Here is a 15,804-nt window from a genome sequence, read left to right as displayed (position 1 = left end):
TCAAAGGACCTGCTCATTGGAGCAGTTTGGCTTTTAGGATTACGGAAGCTGAACTGGTAAGCATGTAATGCTAATCTTTCAAAATCTAAAAAAATTCTGAGATCCGAAACACTTCTGGTCCCAAGTATTCCATGTAAGCAATATTCAACCTGTAGTTGCCTTTTTCACATTCATACTCACAAGTGTACAAAAGTTTGCCAGAGACCACACAATATGCGATATCCCAGAGACTGAATGCAGAAACATATGAGAATCTGTCTTCTAATTAAGCCAAACATTAAAAAAGATTTGCAAAAAGGTAGAACAATGCCACTCTTCTAATATTTTGTTGTTTTGGAAAAGCTATTTTTCATTCAGAAATTGTTAGCTTGTAATGAATTAAATATTTTAAAATTATCTTAAATTTCTAATATGGTAAACATTAAGATATATCCTTTTGGAGACTGTAACAAAACCTTTTAGGTCCTGAATTTGTCAGTGTAAAGGAGGTGCTTACAAAAAGTCTGAGAATTTCTGCCTTAGATATACTAACTAGTGCACCTTCTGTCACCATTATTAGGAAATATGTCACAGCTTCTAGAGCTGTGATAAGGTATTTTGCTCCCTCCCTTTAACCACAGCCTTCAGATGTCACTAAATCCACACTAAACCAATGACCAGCAGAGGACTCCCACTACTTAAGCTTAGGGTTTTTCTAGTAAACACCCTTCCCCTCTCCCCCAAGAACAAATCACCTATTTGTTGAAGCCCACATCCCATTATCATGAATCAACCAGACAGCCAGCACAATGTTTTAGTAAACAGTATAAATGTATTTTGTAATTTAAACAAAAGCTTCTGTTAACATTATTGCTAACATGACTAGACACTGTCACTAAATTTGGTGGCTCTGCTTAGGATGGTCTGAACACATGCAACATTCTTTTGGAGCCACCTGAAAACAAGGATTCATCATCCAGCTGAAACCGAAGACAGATTTTTTTTACCAAACTGGAGGGAATTTTGAAATGGTTGACCAAATCTGTGGGATACAGAATTTACAAAATTCTCTTTTGGGGTTGCTGGGGTGACAGGGCAGCTCAAAGAGGTAACCATCTAGAACATCCGAAACTGAGGTATGAGACCTGTATTACAACTAATAACAAAAAAACACGCCATATACTTAAAATGCTGGAGATGGTGAAGACACACACTAGTTTCAAATATTACACCTCCTCCCTCCAACTGAAGCAGCCCATTCCAAGCTGCTTGAGTAACTGCATGTAACATGTCTCAGGATGAACAGCACCAGCAGGGGCTTCTTTAGTGATCGTTAATAACTCTCTCAAACAATAGAGGGCAGGCCAGCTAGTTTATTCAAATTGAATCTAAACCTTAGATCTCTGGCTTAACAATAACATGAGAAATCTTTATAGACACAATAAATCTTGCATTAAATCAGAGATGGTTTAAATCAGTCTTGTAACTTCTAATATTCTGGGCTGGCAACTACAGCATGACAAATGTTTAGTGCAGTTACAAAATCACATTTTACTTTCCTTGGCTACCAAACCTTAAACAAATCTGAAAAATGCACTGTTTTACAAAGGCTTTTACCCACTGCTGCCAGTCTCAAGTAATTACGGTTTCTTCATCCCCAGGAACATTTCTAAATTTTCTTTGATCTGCTTGCCTTGAAGTGTATGGAAGAACTCAAAGAGTAAGTTTAAAGAATGAAGATTAACTGAGATGCCAAGTAAAGTTTTTATTGCAAGCACAGTGAGCAGAAAGAGATGTCTTCTCACACAAAGTGGCCACAAGGTCTGCCATTAACTAAATCTCTTTGACAAGCCTTCATTGGTTTAAAGCATATGAATTAGCTTCTTGCTATCAGGTGTACATCATTTCTGCCATGTGGGACATTTTCTTGGGAATATACAAGTAATACTCCATGTAGCCTGATAGGTCCTCTATGGTCACATCATCCACAAAGACTCGAGCTTGCTCAGAACAGGATCGGGGAGAGCCAGACAGAGTTCTGGCATGCAGCGACTGAGAGTAGTCCTCAAGTGTGGATCTTCGTTCTGGAGCCAAGGGAGGGACACTCTGCAGACCTGAAAAGGAATACACTTCCATATCATGCCATCTCTTACACTGGCATTCCTTGCCTATGCATGTGCATGGCTTGCCCTGGTTTAGCTTGGAAACGGACTGAAAGTCAGAGAGATCACTGGCTTTGAGACTTGCTTGGGAGACTTGGGTAGCGTCAGAGGAGTCTTCCTTCTTACTCTCTGATGGGAGCCTTGGAACGGAAGTTCTCAAAGGCTCAACGACTGCCCCTGTGTGATTAGCATCGAGAGAAGTAGAGCTTTCTCCTGCACTGAACTCTTTCGGGGTTGAAATTCCCAGCCCACTGCTGCCATCAGGTGAGTCAGTCTGGCTTTTGTGCTTCAGTTGACTGTTGGAAGAAGATGCTATTGTACTGCAATGTATAAACTTTGGAGGATGAAGGACAGGAGACTTAGAACGTCGACGACGCTGAGTTCTCACTGCTCCTCGTGAAGACTTCCTTGTAGACCTAAGAGGAAAAATATATACAAGAAGAAGCTGGGATACAGAGCTGTCCTAAACAGATTCTTTATGATAATAGGAAATTTACCTCCCGTCAGATTTACAAGTCTAAGCTCATAAATTTCCCACAAGAGATGCACCTGCCTCCATTTCCATGCTGCCTAAGTCTTTGTGTCTCAAAAACTTCAACATCATCTTATTAGCAAGCTATACAACCAGGTGAGATAATGGTATTTTTTAACTGAATCACTTGGGCCAAACATTTGGGATAGAACACCTTGGGAGCCTTTGACCAGTGAGTCTGAGGGAAACACCTCAAACAGACAACTGAAACCAATCCCGTAAAGTCTAAATATTGTGCCCTAAACCTGAATATAGCAGCGTCAGAACCACTGTGAGGCTAACGTTACAAATGATCATTATGCCATTACTATTAAATAGATTTTTGATTCATTTCTATCATTGGTAACAGCCAATCAATTAAAACCAAAAAACTAACAATATTTACAATCCCTGAGGTTTTCAGATACTGGGAATTACTGGACACACTATGTAAGGTAACTATTCATGAAACATTTAAATAAAGAACTGAGTGAAAAGAAAAGATACTCAAAACTGCTAAGTGAATTAGAGGCAAGAACCAAACAGGACACTAAAAAAAAAAAATGTTTTATTTGGAATTAAACGAAATGAATGAGCTAAACAGAACACAGTAGTCCCATCTTATCCATGGTTTCACTTTCTACGGTTTCAGTTACCTGCAGTCAACCATGGTCTGAAAATATTAAATAAAAAATTCCAGAAATAAACAATTCGTAAGTTTTACATTGCGTCCCACTGTGAGTGGCATGACGAAATCTTGCACCATCCTGCTCCGTCCCACCTGGGATGTGAATCGGCCCTTCGTCCAGGGTATCCACAGTGTATATGCTACTTACCCATTAGTCATTTAGTAGCTATCTTGGTTACTAGATCAACTATCATGGTACTGCAGTGCTTCTGTTCAAGTAACTCTTATTTTACTTAACAATGGCCCCAAAGTGCAAGAGTAGTGATGCTAGCAGTTTGGGTATACCAAGAAAAGCCACGAAGTGCTTCTGCTGTGGTTAGAATGTGTCACCCACAAGTTCATGTGTTGTAAACTTAGTCCCGAACGCATCAGTGCTGAGACTTTTGGGGGTGATTGGGTCACAAGGGCTCTGCCTTCAAGAATGGATTAATCCATCCACAGATTAATGAATTAAAAGGTTAGTGAGGGAGAGGGACAGTTATCACAAGAACGGCTCTGTTATAAAAGCCGGTTTGAGGTCAGGAGATCGAGACCATCCTGGCTAACACGGTGAAACCCCGTCTCTACTAAAAAATACAAAAAATTAGCCGGGCGAGATGGCGGGCGCCTGTAGTCCCAGCTACTCGGCAGGCTGAGGCAGGAGAATGGCGTAAACCCAGGAGGCGGAGCTTGCAGTGAGCCGAGATCGCGCCACTGCACTCCAGCCTGGGCGACAGAGCCAGACTCCGTCTCAAAAAAAAAGAAAAAAAAAAAAAAAGCCGGTTTGGCTACTTCTCACGAGCTCCCTTGCCATGTGATATCCTTCCCCATGTTATGATGCAGCAATGATACACTCACCAGATGCTGGTGCCGTGCTCTTACACTTCCCAGCTTCCAGAAATATAAGAAATAAGTCTCTTTAAAAATTACCCAGTCTTGGCCGGGCGCCGTGGCTCAAGCCTGTAATCCCAGCACTTTGGGAGGCCGAGACGGGCGGATTATGAGGTCAGGAGATCGAGACCATCCTGGCTAACACAGTGAAACCCCGTCTCTACTAAAAAATACAAAAAACTAGCCGGGCGACGTGGCGGGCGCCTGTAGTCCCAGCTACTCGGAGGCTGAGGCAGGAGAATGGCGTAAACCCAGGAGGCGGAGCTTGCAGTGAGCTGAGATCCGGCCACTGCACTCCAGCCCGGGCGACAGAGCGAGACTCCATCTCAAAAAAAAAAAAAATTACCCAGTCTCAGGTATTCAGTTACAGCAATAGAAAATGAACTAAGACAGCTTTCTTTAAGAGAAAAGGTGAAAGTTCTTGACTTAATAAGGAAAGGAAAGAAACAAAACACATACTGAGGTTGCTAAGATGTACAGTAAGAACGAATCTCCTGTCTGACAAATTGTGAAGAAGGAAAAACAAATTTGTGATAGACTTACTGTTGCACTTCAAATGCAAAAGTTCCAGCCACAGTGCATGTAAGTCCTTAGTTAAGATAGAAAAGGCATTAAATATGTGGGTGGAAGACATGAACAAAAACGTGTTCTGATTGATGGCAAATGGGTTTGATATTGTCTGCAGTTTCAGGTGTCCACTGGAGTTCTTGGAACATATCCCCTATGGATAAGGGGGGACTTGTACACACAGCTAAAGGAAGAATTACCTGACTAGAAAATAAATCTGAATTATTTGTAACAGGGTCCAGCAAATTACAGCCTGTGGGTCAAATCTGGTTCCCTGCCTGTTTTTGTACAGCTTGTAGACATTGCTCCAGTGGGCTAGCACTGTGAGCCACAGACCAGGCTAGAGGATCCTCCCCTGTCCCTATTCTCCCTTCCCACCTTCCTGGCCAGTGGACACGATGCACCACTGTCCAGTGCCCACACTAGCTAACATCTACATGTTGGGTCTCTACTGTTGGCAACTGCTGATCACTGAGAGGCAGAATCTCAGTTCAAGACTTCAACCAGTGCTGGGATCTCTGGAGGAGAAAAGAGCATGCTGGGATCTGAGCCTCACTGGAACAGAGAGTAGAACTGACCCTGGCACTACATGCTACCCACCCATTCCACAAGGTTCTCCTTTCAGGCTAGTCACTCTATCCTGCGACTATCTCAGCAACTGAAGACAAAAATGTGTCCACCAGCCAGGACGGCCAACCCCAGGCAAACAGGGTAGAGTAGGAGTTTTCTCTCTTATTTAAGCACTTATTAATATCCTTGGAATTTTGCTTCTTGGCCTCCAATGCCTAAAAAATTTACCATATGGTGCTTTACAAAAAAAAGTTTGCCAACCCCTGACCTAAAAGGCAGTACAGAGACAAGGATTTGGAAAAATGTAAAAATTAAAAGAGATGACAGAGTAAGTCTGAATTTCTGAAGAAATGAATACAGAGAACAGAGGACAAGTGATTTTCATAGACACAATGACTGAGAAATTTTCTGATTTGGTAAGAGAATCTATGAACACAGGAAATACACCAGAGCAGGATAAAAAGAAATCCACATAGAGACACTCTGTAGCAAAACTATAGAATAGCAAAGACAACAGGAAGATCTTAAAAGCAGCCAGAGACTAGAAAGATTATTTCCAAATTAATAACAACTGGATTGAAGGTATGCTTTTCAATATCAACGTAATGAAACCAGAAGACAATCAATTATACCTCATTTAAGTGCCAAGAGAAAATAACTGTCAATCTAGAAATATAATGTCAAGTATATCAACTCTATCTTTCAAAACCAAGGACGAAATAAAGACATTTTCAGATAAATGAGAGCAAAGTACAGTCAGTCTTCTGTATCCATGGATTCTACACCTGTGGATTCAACTAGCAGCAGACTGAAAACATCCCTTCCACCAAGTTCCAAAAAGCAAACATTGAATTTGCTGTGCTCTTAGCACTACGCTGAGTCTGTGTGAGTGAAGTGCTGTGTAAGCACTGTGGTAGCTATTATAAGTACTCTAGAGATGGTTTAAAGTATACAGAAAAATGAGCACAGGTTGTAAGCAAATACTACACCATTCTGTCTAAGAGACATAAGCATCCTCAGATTTTGGTATTGAGAGGGGTGTGTGGGTGGGGAGGACCTGGAATCGATCCCCCACGGATACAGATGATTGTTACTTACCAATAGGACATGACGTTATTTAACATCAGGGGCCCTTTCAAATGTATTTATATGGAGTTATACAATGCAGAGGTCCTATTTACTAGCAATAAACCTTCACTGAAGAAACTACTTTAGGAAAAAAGTAAGTGATTGTATATGGGAGGTCTGAGGTGAAAGTATGGTGAGAAAAGAAGTTACAAACAAGTAGAAAAATCTAAATAAACACTGTCTGCTTAAATAATAATAATAAAACCTAGTTTGTGAGATTAAAAATAAGTAACACAACTAAAATACTGGGCAACTACATCATGGAAGTCAGGAGATCAGAGGAAAGGGGTTCTGAGGAGAAGGGCTAAAATACCATTAATTTTTGTGTTTGTTAAAAGCACACATGGCAAAATCAAGGCTAACAACTACTGAAAGAATAGAAATAAAGTGCCATTTCCAAACCACTAGAGGAAAAGAACAAACAAAATCCTTGCAAACAATTGTTTTTAAACAATTGGAAAGGAAACAAGGAGAAGTAAGGTGGGGAAAAAAAAGGAAAGAAAAACATAAAAAAGCAGGACAAATAAAGTAAAATGGCAAAATCACTTCTGAAGATATCAATAATCAAATAAACGTAAATGCACTAAACCCAGCAGTTAAAAAAAAACTGATCACATTGAATAAAACAGAAAAAAATAAAACCTAGTTATATGATATTTATATGAAACAGCTAAAATACAAGAACACAGAATGCTTGAAAGAGTAGAAAGCTGGGTGTGGTGGCTCACACCTATAATCCCAGCACTTTGGGAGGCCGAGGTGGTCAGATCACCTGAGGTCAGAGGTTTGAGACTAGCCAGGCCAACATGATGAAACTCTGTCTCTACTAAAAATACAAAAATTAACTGGGCATGGTGGCGGGCACCTGTAACCCCAGCTACCTGGGAGGCCAAGGCAGGAGAATTGCTCAAATCGGGGAGGCAGAGGGTGCAGTGAGCTGAGACTGTGACACTGCACTCCAGTCTGTGTGACAGAGCAAGAACAAGACTCCGTCTTAAAAAAAAAAAAAAAAAAAAAAAGAAAAGAAAAGACAAACAAGGGAAACACTCACTAGAAGAAAACTTTAGGACAAAAGCCATTATGAAGGATTAAGAATGTCACTACATAATAAAAGTTTCAATTCACCAGGAGGAAAACATTCAAAACCTATGCTATATAAATCCAACAAAATAACGTCAAGATACATAAAGCAAAAACATAGAATTTAAAGGGAAAATAGACAAATTCACTTCCATGGGGTAGATTTCAACATACATCTCTATTATTTGTAAGTCAAGTTAACTAAAATATTGAAAAAAAGGTTCAAATAACACATTTAAAAGCCTGATTTAATGGACATATAATCCAAGAATAATGAGAGAAGTACCAATCTTCTCAAATAGACATAGAATATTTGTAAAAATTGAATACGGACCAGGCCAAAAAGAAAGTCTCAGCAAATTCAGCAAAAGAAGGAATAGGTCCTTCTCTAATCACTGGGTCTTAGGTTCTATATCATAACCTACTCTTTTCTGGACACTTAGGAAGGAAAATCCAATAATATTTTATAATATTGGAATGAAAATCATTGCAATAAGAAGCTCTTACCCGTGCCAACTGTCTTTAGATGCACATGTGGTTTTAGGTTTGGTATCATCTGTTGCTGTTCTGACTGGTGCTCTGACACCTGTGCCTTCTCCAACAGACAGAGATGCTATGGACCTGAAGACAAGAACAAAGTTTACGGCTACAAAAAACTATAAAATGAGGAGAACATATTGTTCTCACTAACTCAAATACAATTTTTATCACACATTATTTTTTTCCAGTCTGGGTTTCTCAAAAATTGCTCAGCTTTTAGTGTACATTTTCCTTCAAAACCAAATTTAGAGGATCCCTAAAAGCCCATGGCTGCAAAATCATAAGCCGAAGAATGACTGGTAAGTGTACCCAGGAGCAGGATATAAATAGACTTTCAGGCTGTTTCCCTGGGGCAGATCAGGCCTTACGGTCAGAGAATGCTAATGACACTGACCATTTATCTTACGCAGCCAAACCAGAGTCATGGAACTAAGTTTAGAAGCAAAAACTTTAGGAGACTCCATCTAACTTAACACTGAATACATTTTCAAATATTACGCAACTTTTAGAAAAATATTCTAACTTTTGCAACTAATAAACTTGAAATATTAATCAGAGTTAAATCCTTGTGGTTTAAAATTATACAGATAATACGGGTTCCCAGTAGAGAACATGAAAAAATCTAAAGGCAAGAAGAACAGAATCATCCATAACCTCACAACCCAGAGACTACCAACATCGAACATTGGTGGAAATCCTTCCAGACTTTTTCAACACACGTAAACATACACATACACACACAGACACACACACACACACACACACACACCCCTCCTACTATAGATGCTATGGTGCTGACAAAATTCTTTAGAAAGAGACATTAATCTACTAAAATGAAAGGATGTTCAATGAAACATAATTGAAAGTAAAAAGTAACTGGGAATAATATGTAATAGAAAAAAATACTGTATTTCTAAATTATGGCACACCTATACAGTAAAATGTTGGGAATTTATTAGAAATTAAGTGTACAAAGAACTTTTAATGATATAGGGGAATGCCTGTAAGGAGAAAGCAGCATGGTTAAACACCTATACATATTATTATGATCTCAACTAGGTAAAATAAGTATAGGCTATCATGAACCAGTGATATAGGTGTTAACAGTTGTTATGGTAAACTGTGATTTTTACTTCCGTTTTTATCCTGTTTTGTTTTCGTAAGTTTTTCTATTATAAGCATGTATTATATTATAGTCAGATAAACAGAATATTGTTGTTATATATATCGATTTATATCTATATAGAGATTTGTCCTAATAAGACAAATACCATTAAGGAGTCAAAACCTGTTGAACGGGATCATGCTAAATTCCTGGCAAGGCTTGGTTAGTTTATGAGTCAATCCTCAGATGTCCCATTTGTAAACTGGCAACAATATAAAACAACTAGAATGTATGATACACTACTACACAAGTCTTATTCTGCTTAGTCATGCTAATGACTCACCCCTTCTCTTACTTTGTTTTCTCAAATGTTCTCCTTCCCTTATAATTTTACTCAAGGCAGAACATATGCTACAAATATAATTTTTTTTAATTTCAGCTTTTATTTTAGATACAGGTAGTACATGTGTAGGACTGTTCATGGGCATACTGGACCCAGGTAGTGAGCGCAGTACTCTATAGGTAGGTTTTCCACCCACATTCTGCTCCTGGCCTCCCCACTCCAGTAGTCAGCAGTGTCTGCTGTTCCCATGTCCATGTGTGTTCAATGCTTAGCTCCCACTTCTAAGTGAGAACATGCAGCATTTGGTTTTACAAATACATAATTTTTGACCATATATTTTGAAAATTTGTAAAATAATGTTCTAAGTAATTTTTAGGGATACCAAAATGGCTTAATTTTACCTTTTTTTTTTTTTGAGACAAGGTCTCGCTCTGTTGCGCAGGCTGGAGTGCAGTGGCACGATCTCGGCTCACTCCAACCTCCACTTCCTGGGCTCAAGTGATCCTTCCACCTCAGCCTACAGAGCAGCTGGGAGTACAGGCATGCACCACCAAGCCAATTTTTTGGTTTTTTTGCAGAGACAGGGTTTTGCCACGTTGCCGAGGCTGGTGTTAAACTCCTGAGCTCAAGTGATGTGCTCACCTCGGCCTCCCAAAGTGCTGGAATTACAGGCGTGAGCCATCATGCCCAGCCTGGCTTTATTTTACATTTCAACTTCTTTTAAAACATCAGGAAAGAAGTCTGTGTATCAAGAGTTACTTATATAAATTTACACACTAAGAGATTTGTATGTATAACTGTGTGTACACATTCCTAGTATTTTCCTGATTTAAAAAAATTATTCCTATATAAGAAATCACAAAGGATACACTGCAGCCACAATCTGGAACTATCTGCTTCTCTGCTTTGCTTCTGTTTCCCAAGACGATTTATCAAATGACTGATATGAACTGCCAAGACGACCACATTAGAAAACCATCAAGAGGAAAGATATGTTTTTGAACTATCATGGAAGCAAATATGAGCACCTATAATATCTACTGTGCAAATCTATCAGCATAAACCTTTTAATTTGATAGGCCAAAAATAGTACCAGCAACAGGCAGGTGGCTATAACAACTAACATCTAGTTTTTACTTTGTGCTAGGTACTGCATGCATTTCTTCATATTGTCTTCAAGGTACCACATAAAGGATGGTTAAGAGCAGAGGTTCTAGAGACAGGCTGTCTAGGTTCAGATCCTGGCTCTGCAACTTTTACCAATGTGACTTTTAGCAAGTAATTTAATTTGTGTGAGTCTCATCTGTAAACTGAAATGACAGTAGTATCCATGTACTAAGGTGGTAGTGAGGATTAAATAATGTGCACAAAGTACTTAACCCGGTGTTTAGGGCACAGGAAGTAAATAATAAACATTAATGATGATTATTATTACTTGTGGGTGTTCTACTCTGAGTTTCCAGTGTTTAGTTTCCATTCATGAAAAGAAATTCTTACATCCATTAAAAATGTTGGTTTCTTTTGGCCTGGGAGAAAGAATTGGGGTGAGAAGAGTCTTACACAGAACATTTTGCAAAGGGTGAAACATTAACATTCAGACAGCAGCTGGTATGCAGGTACACTAATTAGTTTGGCCAAAGGGTCCAAGGTTATTGATCTCAGTGACAGAACCCTACTGAATAGAGGTTTCCATAGTGATAGACTCAGCAATCACAGACCATGAAATCTACAATGTCTTCATAGATTTCTATTGAGCCAATCCACTTTTAGTGAAAAATATTGTGATTCTCTTGAGATGTATGATAAAATCCCTGATGGGACACCACTTGATAATCTTTTATTCAAAAGAGGTGGGGGGAAGCCCTCCTCAAAGTGAACGAAAACCAAAACACCCAACCTAGGAGGGCAAATGAACTGCTACTTTTCAAATTTAACCAAAGGGTTTTTTTTTTAAAAAACTAAAACAATACTGTGCAGAATCTGGAAGGATGTTGTATTGCACTATTAGCATTTATATCTCCTTTCAATAATGAGAAATTTTAAAAGAGGAAGAGCTTTTTAAGGAGAAGAGACTATTTTGAATGAGTAAACAAATAATTCCAAATAATGTATTACATATTTAATTACCCTGATGCATCCACTCTTAATTTCTTGAAAGCAGTCTGTAGACTCTCCTCCTCTCCATCCTTGGCCTCGGATTTCATTGTGCAAGTTTTACACTACTTATCGATGTTCCTGTTAACACTAAAAAAGAAAATAAAGTGAGCAAAGTAAAACAGACGGGATCAAAAGTATACCTTTTTTTAAGATTTTACATTCCTGTTACCTTTACTGTTAGGAAAAAAAAACAAATTTTTATTTCAAAAAGGAAGTTTCAGTGTAGATAACTGGAGACTATAGGTTTTCTTAAGGGGAAACAAATGAAATGATACCAAAAATGGATATGTACTATGACAGAATATAAACTATTCACATACTTGATGCCAATATCCTATTACACAATTTTGGAAACTAGATGATCTGAAATCTACGTTTCAGTATACATACATTTTAACAGGGGAATCTCCCCAGTTGGTCTAGAAATCTATGAACAAAATGACATCAGAAATAAAAGGGAATAGCTCAAATTATAGCACTCTGATTCTTTAAAATGACACTGAGTATTTGTCTGGCCTAACCCTAGTTAAGTATAACTTTCATGACACATGATAGTATTTCTCTAGAGCAATCCTGACCCAGACAGCTATGTTCAGGAAGATATGTTTTAGAGAACAAGGCATTACCACTGTGAAAGCTGAATTATAAATACACTCTACCAGTAAGGTTGATACTTCCACTTGTGTTTTCCTTCATAGCCTGGAATAGTATAATTAATTGTTAAACAAGAAAGAAAATAAATGAACTATAAACCCCACAAAAAATTATTGTGCACATTAGTGGAAAAGAAAAAAAAAAAAAAACAACTTTTCTTTAGCCTAAAGGTTGAAAGTAAAGAAAAAAAATAGAAATGACTATTGTGTAGATGCACCATTAAATGATCTCTTAACTAGTTTGACTAACCAAAGTCCTCCATATTTTCCACCTAATTTTTATATTTTAAACAGAGAAAGGGAGATGAAGAACCAACCAAAGCAACAAGAAACACAACAAAGAAGTCTGTTAAAAAACCCTTGAATCTAGTCTCCAAATTATTTTTTCACTCAGGGTTATTAGTACCAAATCCTGAATAAAAATTAAGCAAAGCAGCATCTGTGAACATATCAGAGACAATCAGAAAGAAAGAAAAAAAAAGTACCACAGGAAAAAATAGAAATAGAGGATATTTGAAGCAAAAGATTCACTTCACCTCTTTATTTCTAAGCTGTTACCACCCCCCCAACCCACCCCCACCCCCCTTAGGCATTCTCAGAGGGAGTAGTGCCTCTCCACCAGGCCCTGGGTCCTCTCTGATTCGTATCTGCTCTTCTCAGGGTGGCTGTGAAGTTATTGTGAGACCTCTAATATTCCAAAGGTCAAGGTGTCATCATGTCTCATATAATGTAACCATTCTATTATTGTAGTACCAGCGCAAAATAAAGAGGCAAGGAATCAGGACTTTTCACTTTACTTATTTATTTATTTGCAAAAGTTAAGGTATTTTAGGCAGAGGTCTCTGGGGAACACTGAAAACAGTCTCAAAAGAATTCAGCTACTAAAAAAAAAAAAAAAGAAATTCAGCCAGCCTGCACTTCAACTCCTTGGGACACACAAAAAATTTTAAATACATCCTCTACGTATATTTTGCTGGTTTATTTAAGTACATAAACATGAAGAAACATTATCCACACAATCCCATGCTTCACTAGTCCCTACTTCTCAATTTAGGGTAGGATCCCTCCAAATACACAATCAATTCCTATATACCTGGGGGGAGAGGTGAGCAATCACTTATTTCAATATTTTCAAAGCTTCACATCATCTAAAAGAGTACTACTGTAGGTTGTAAACAAATTCTTCCTGCTGGCAGAACTAAATTGAAGTTTGACTTATAGTGTTCCTCAATTACCTTATGATCCGTTAGTCAATGTTCAGCCCTTACCGAGTTAATAAATCATCTGAGCCAATCTCCCCAACCCGCAGACCCCACACAAGTCCTCTTTCGCCCTCTCTGGAAATTAGTCAGCATTTATGTACACGTCACATTTAAGTATACACTGCTGAATCATACAGGCAGAAATTCATTTCGTTCACAAATATTTACAGAATTCCTACCACGTGCATGGCACCAGAATGAATGCTAGGGACAGAAGTCGAAACTCCATTTCTGTAAGGACTAGAAGAATCTCATTCCTGCCCTCCAAGAGCTTACAATATAACACTGTGCTAAGAGGCTCTGAACCCATATATGTAACTTTTAATTATACAATGCTGACTTAATAGCACGGCAGGTGATCACCCTAGATGTTAATACAAACTTTACATTCCTGTTGACACACTAAAAGATCTATCATCTAAAAACCAAAACAGAATTAAAATCTGACTACAGACTAAAACTTCAGGAATGAAGTTCTGTCTAAACGATTTTCAGACTTCCAGCATTTTTAACTACTCACCTTTCTTCTCAGTTATTTCAGCCAAAAGCAAAGGTGAGCATTAGGCATAACCTTAAGAGCCAGAGAAGAGCATCTTTGTAATTATAAAAGGCTCATTATGCTCCTCTGCATCCCCAGATCCACATTCACTCAAAGAAAGGGCTGTACAACTAACTCCGGACAACAGATACAATTGGCTTGCCCTTCTTCATTAACATCAAATTTGTGGGAGACAGTCTTGGCGTTTTAACTGCAGTGAACTCTTTAAGTTGAACAATATCCAAAGAGATGAAACTTTAAAAAGCCTATTCGAAGTTACCTCATGTTAAGTCAAATCAAACCGGGCAATTTAACTGTGCCTCGGATTTTCCACAACCTTACAAAAATTACAGTTATTCTAAGTTCCTCCATCAAAAGGACAAATTCCTGGTTTTCTCTTTCAACGAAATGGATGAGTCACAATCTTACTTCTATCTTGCCGTTTTAACCAAGACCTCATTGAATCTCAAGTCTAGGTCTACATTTCCACGCCGGAGAAGACCTAAGAACGATCAAGGGATGGCGCGGGTAAGCGTTGTTATCACAACGTTAAAGATTTCGAAACTCCCAGACCACCAGGAAGCGTAGAGTAGCGGGAAGAAAACCCTGTCCAGCAACTCGAAGAGGCAAACTAGACCGAGAGGAAACAATCGGCCCCAGGACAAAAGCACATTCACACCTCTCCGTGCAACCCACTCATCCCTTTACACTCGCAGTGCTGCAGCCAAAGCACGAAGTTCTTTCTTTTCACCCAGAGTCTGTGCCTGTCGCGGTTAAACATGAACGGAGAAAATTCCTGGTCAGAACCCAGAGGGGTAGGACGGGGCTTGGAGTCTGAGGACAACGCCGAGCAGGGAGCTGTCCAGGGGCTCTGCCCGCCCGGGGTCTCCAGCTGGAAAGTTGCGCTCCTCGAGAGATTCCCGAGGTCAGAACGAGAGGCTGGAGTCGGAGCGAGGCACAAGGGATGCGGAAGAAGAAAGGAGTGGGGCCGAAGAGGTAGCCAACGAGAACGGGGCTCCGAGGCGAGAGGGAAAGGGCGGGAAAGGGCAAAGGGCGGCCAAAGAGGACGAAAAGGGGAAGCTGTCGCTGGGCGTGAGACGGCGAAGGAGCGGGGCGGGGTCTGCGGGAGAACAGGAAGGCGGGAAGGGGAGATAGCGCGGAGTTCGGAGCTCCAGCAGGCACAGGCCGCGGCGGATAAGGGGGCGCGGAGAGGCCCAGGCCCGGCCCAGGCAGGAGGCGTCGGGAGACGACGCGACCCAAGGCGGGCGGGCCCGGACAAAACCGCCCGCGGCCAGACCGACTGTGCAGGCCGAGACGCTATGCTGCGGCCCCTCCCCGTCACGTCAGGGCACTTACCGCCTCGCAGCTGGGGCGCTCCGGTGATGCGGAGCAGTCAGTTCAGAGCGTCTCTCCCGAATCTCGGCGCCCGACTGACCCGGATCCAAACCAGCCAAGTGGGCGGCCCGCGCCTCGGGGGTCGCATTGCGCCTGCGCATTCCGGCATGCACCCCGCCCCCTACTCATGCTCCTCCCACCCCGGTGACTCGGCAGCGCGGCAGCGGACGGCTGCGCAGGCGCAGAGCGGGGGCCGCGCCTCTCGAACGCCCCGCACCCGCCCCCCTCGGAAGCACGTGCGCCTTACGTAATTTCC

At 40.4% G+C, this 15,804-nt stretch overlaps 1 protein-coding gene across 2 annotated transcripts; it reads right to left on the bottom strand.

Moving 5' to 3' along the window:
* Positions 1-1,332: 1,332 nt before the first annotated feature.
* On the bottom strand, positions 1,333-15,718 carry OSER1 (oxidative stress responsive serine rich 1). Of its 2 annotated transcripts, none has more exons than XM_017878031.1 (4): positions 15,510-15,718; positions 11,671-11,787; positions 8,063-8,176; positions 1,333-2,557 (listed from the first exon to the last, which is right to left on the bottom strand). In XM_017878031.1, exons 2-4 carry the CDS (start codon positions 11,745-11,747, stop codon positions 1,870-1,872), a joined length of 879 nt encoding a protein of 292 aa, XP_017733520.1. In that variant the 5' UTR covers positions 11,748-11,787; positions 15,510-15,718; the 3' UTR covers positions 1,333-1,869. The 2 variants fall into 2 exon arrangements, with proteins under 2 accessions (XP_017733520.1, XP_017733521.1); XM_017878032.1 differs by lacking the exon at positions 15,510-15,718 and adding an exon at positions 12,890-12,982.
* Positions 15,719-15,804: the final 86 nt, after the last annotated feature.

Source organism: Rhinopithecus bieti, unplaced genomic scaffold (assembly GCF_001698545.2).
Source record: "Rhinopithecus bieti isolate Rb0 unplaced genomic scaffold, ASM169854v2 scaffold_10347, whole genome shotgun sequence".
Lineage (NCBI taxonomy): Eukaryota > Metazoa > Chordata > Mammalia > Primates > Cercopithecidae > Rhinopithecus > Rhinopithecus bieti.
Note: the sequence above shows the minus strand (reverse complement) of the source record. Positions and strands in the feature narration are given on the sequence as shown.